We start from the raw sequence: 561 nt of genomic DNA, 5'->3' as shown, positions 1-561 counted from the left end.
CCGCCCCTCCGCCACACCTTCTTGAGCTCGTTGTCGGAGGCTCCGGGCGGCACGCCCAGGATATCGTACAGCTTCGTGTCGGCCACGTTCGCCATGGCAGCAGCGGACGGCGGGCGCGGGCCGGAGAGGGCCGAGGGGCAGCGAGGGCGAGACCGGGAGCGGGACGAACGCCGCTGCGACGTCACGCGCAGACGCCTCGACGTCACCGCGCCGCGACGCGGGAGAAGCCCGCCCCCCTTCGCCCTTTGGCGGCCCCGCCCCCTCGGCCGCTTCGGGCGCCTGACCCAGTTCCCGCGCGGGGCTGCGGGGGGGCGCTGTGCGCGTGGAGCTCGCGCTGCTGGGGGCGGGAAGGGGCTGTGAGGGACGAGCGGGCGGGCTGCCCTGCTCCGAGCGAGCGGAGGTGTGGAGCGTTCCACGTGGGAGCTGTGGCTTCGGCGTTCCCCGCGTCGCTTCGAACCCCACGTTGCAGTGCCTGTGCGCCCGCCTTTCCGCAGGTGACTGCGCCTTGCTGCTGGGGCGCGTCTCTGAAGGCACCTCGTGCTGTCAGACCTCAAACACCAA

At 73.3% G+C, this 561-nt stretch overlaps 1 protein-coding gene across 1 annotated transcript in view; it reads right to left on the bottom strand.

Moving 5' to 3' along the window:
• Positions 1–151, bottom strand: part of DNAJA2 (DnaJ heat shock protein family (Hsp40) member A2) — a 10,572-nt gene extending 10,421 nt beyond the window's left edge. The window contains exon 1 of the mRNA XM_042821577.1: positions 18–151. Coding sequence (XP_042677511.1) covers positions 18–95 — 78 coding nt within the window. The 5' untranslated portion in view covers positions 96–151. The remainder of the gene's footprint in view (positions 1–17) is intronic.
• Between the last annotated feature and the right edge of the window lie 410 nt (positions 152–561).

This window comes from Centrocercus urophasianus, unplaced genomic scaffold (genome assembly GCF_019232065.1).
Source record: "Centrocercus urophasianus isolate 14NV4802_14NV808 unplaced genomic scaffold, USGS_Curo_1.0 seq_2, whole genome shotgun sequence".
Classification (NCBI taxonomy): domain Eukaryota; kingdom Metazoa; phylum Chordata; class Aves; order Galliformes; family Phasianidae; genus Centrocercus; species Centrocercus urophasianus.
Note: the sequence above shows the minus strand (reverse complement) of the source record. Positions and strands in the feature narration are given on the sequence as shown.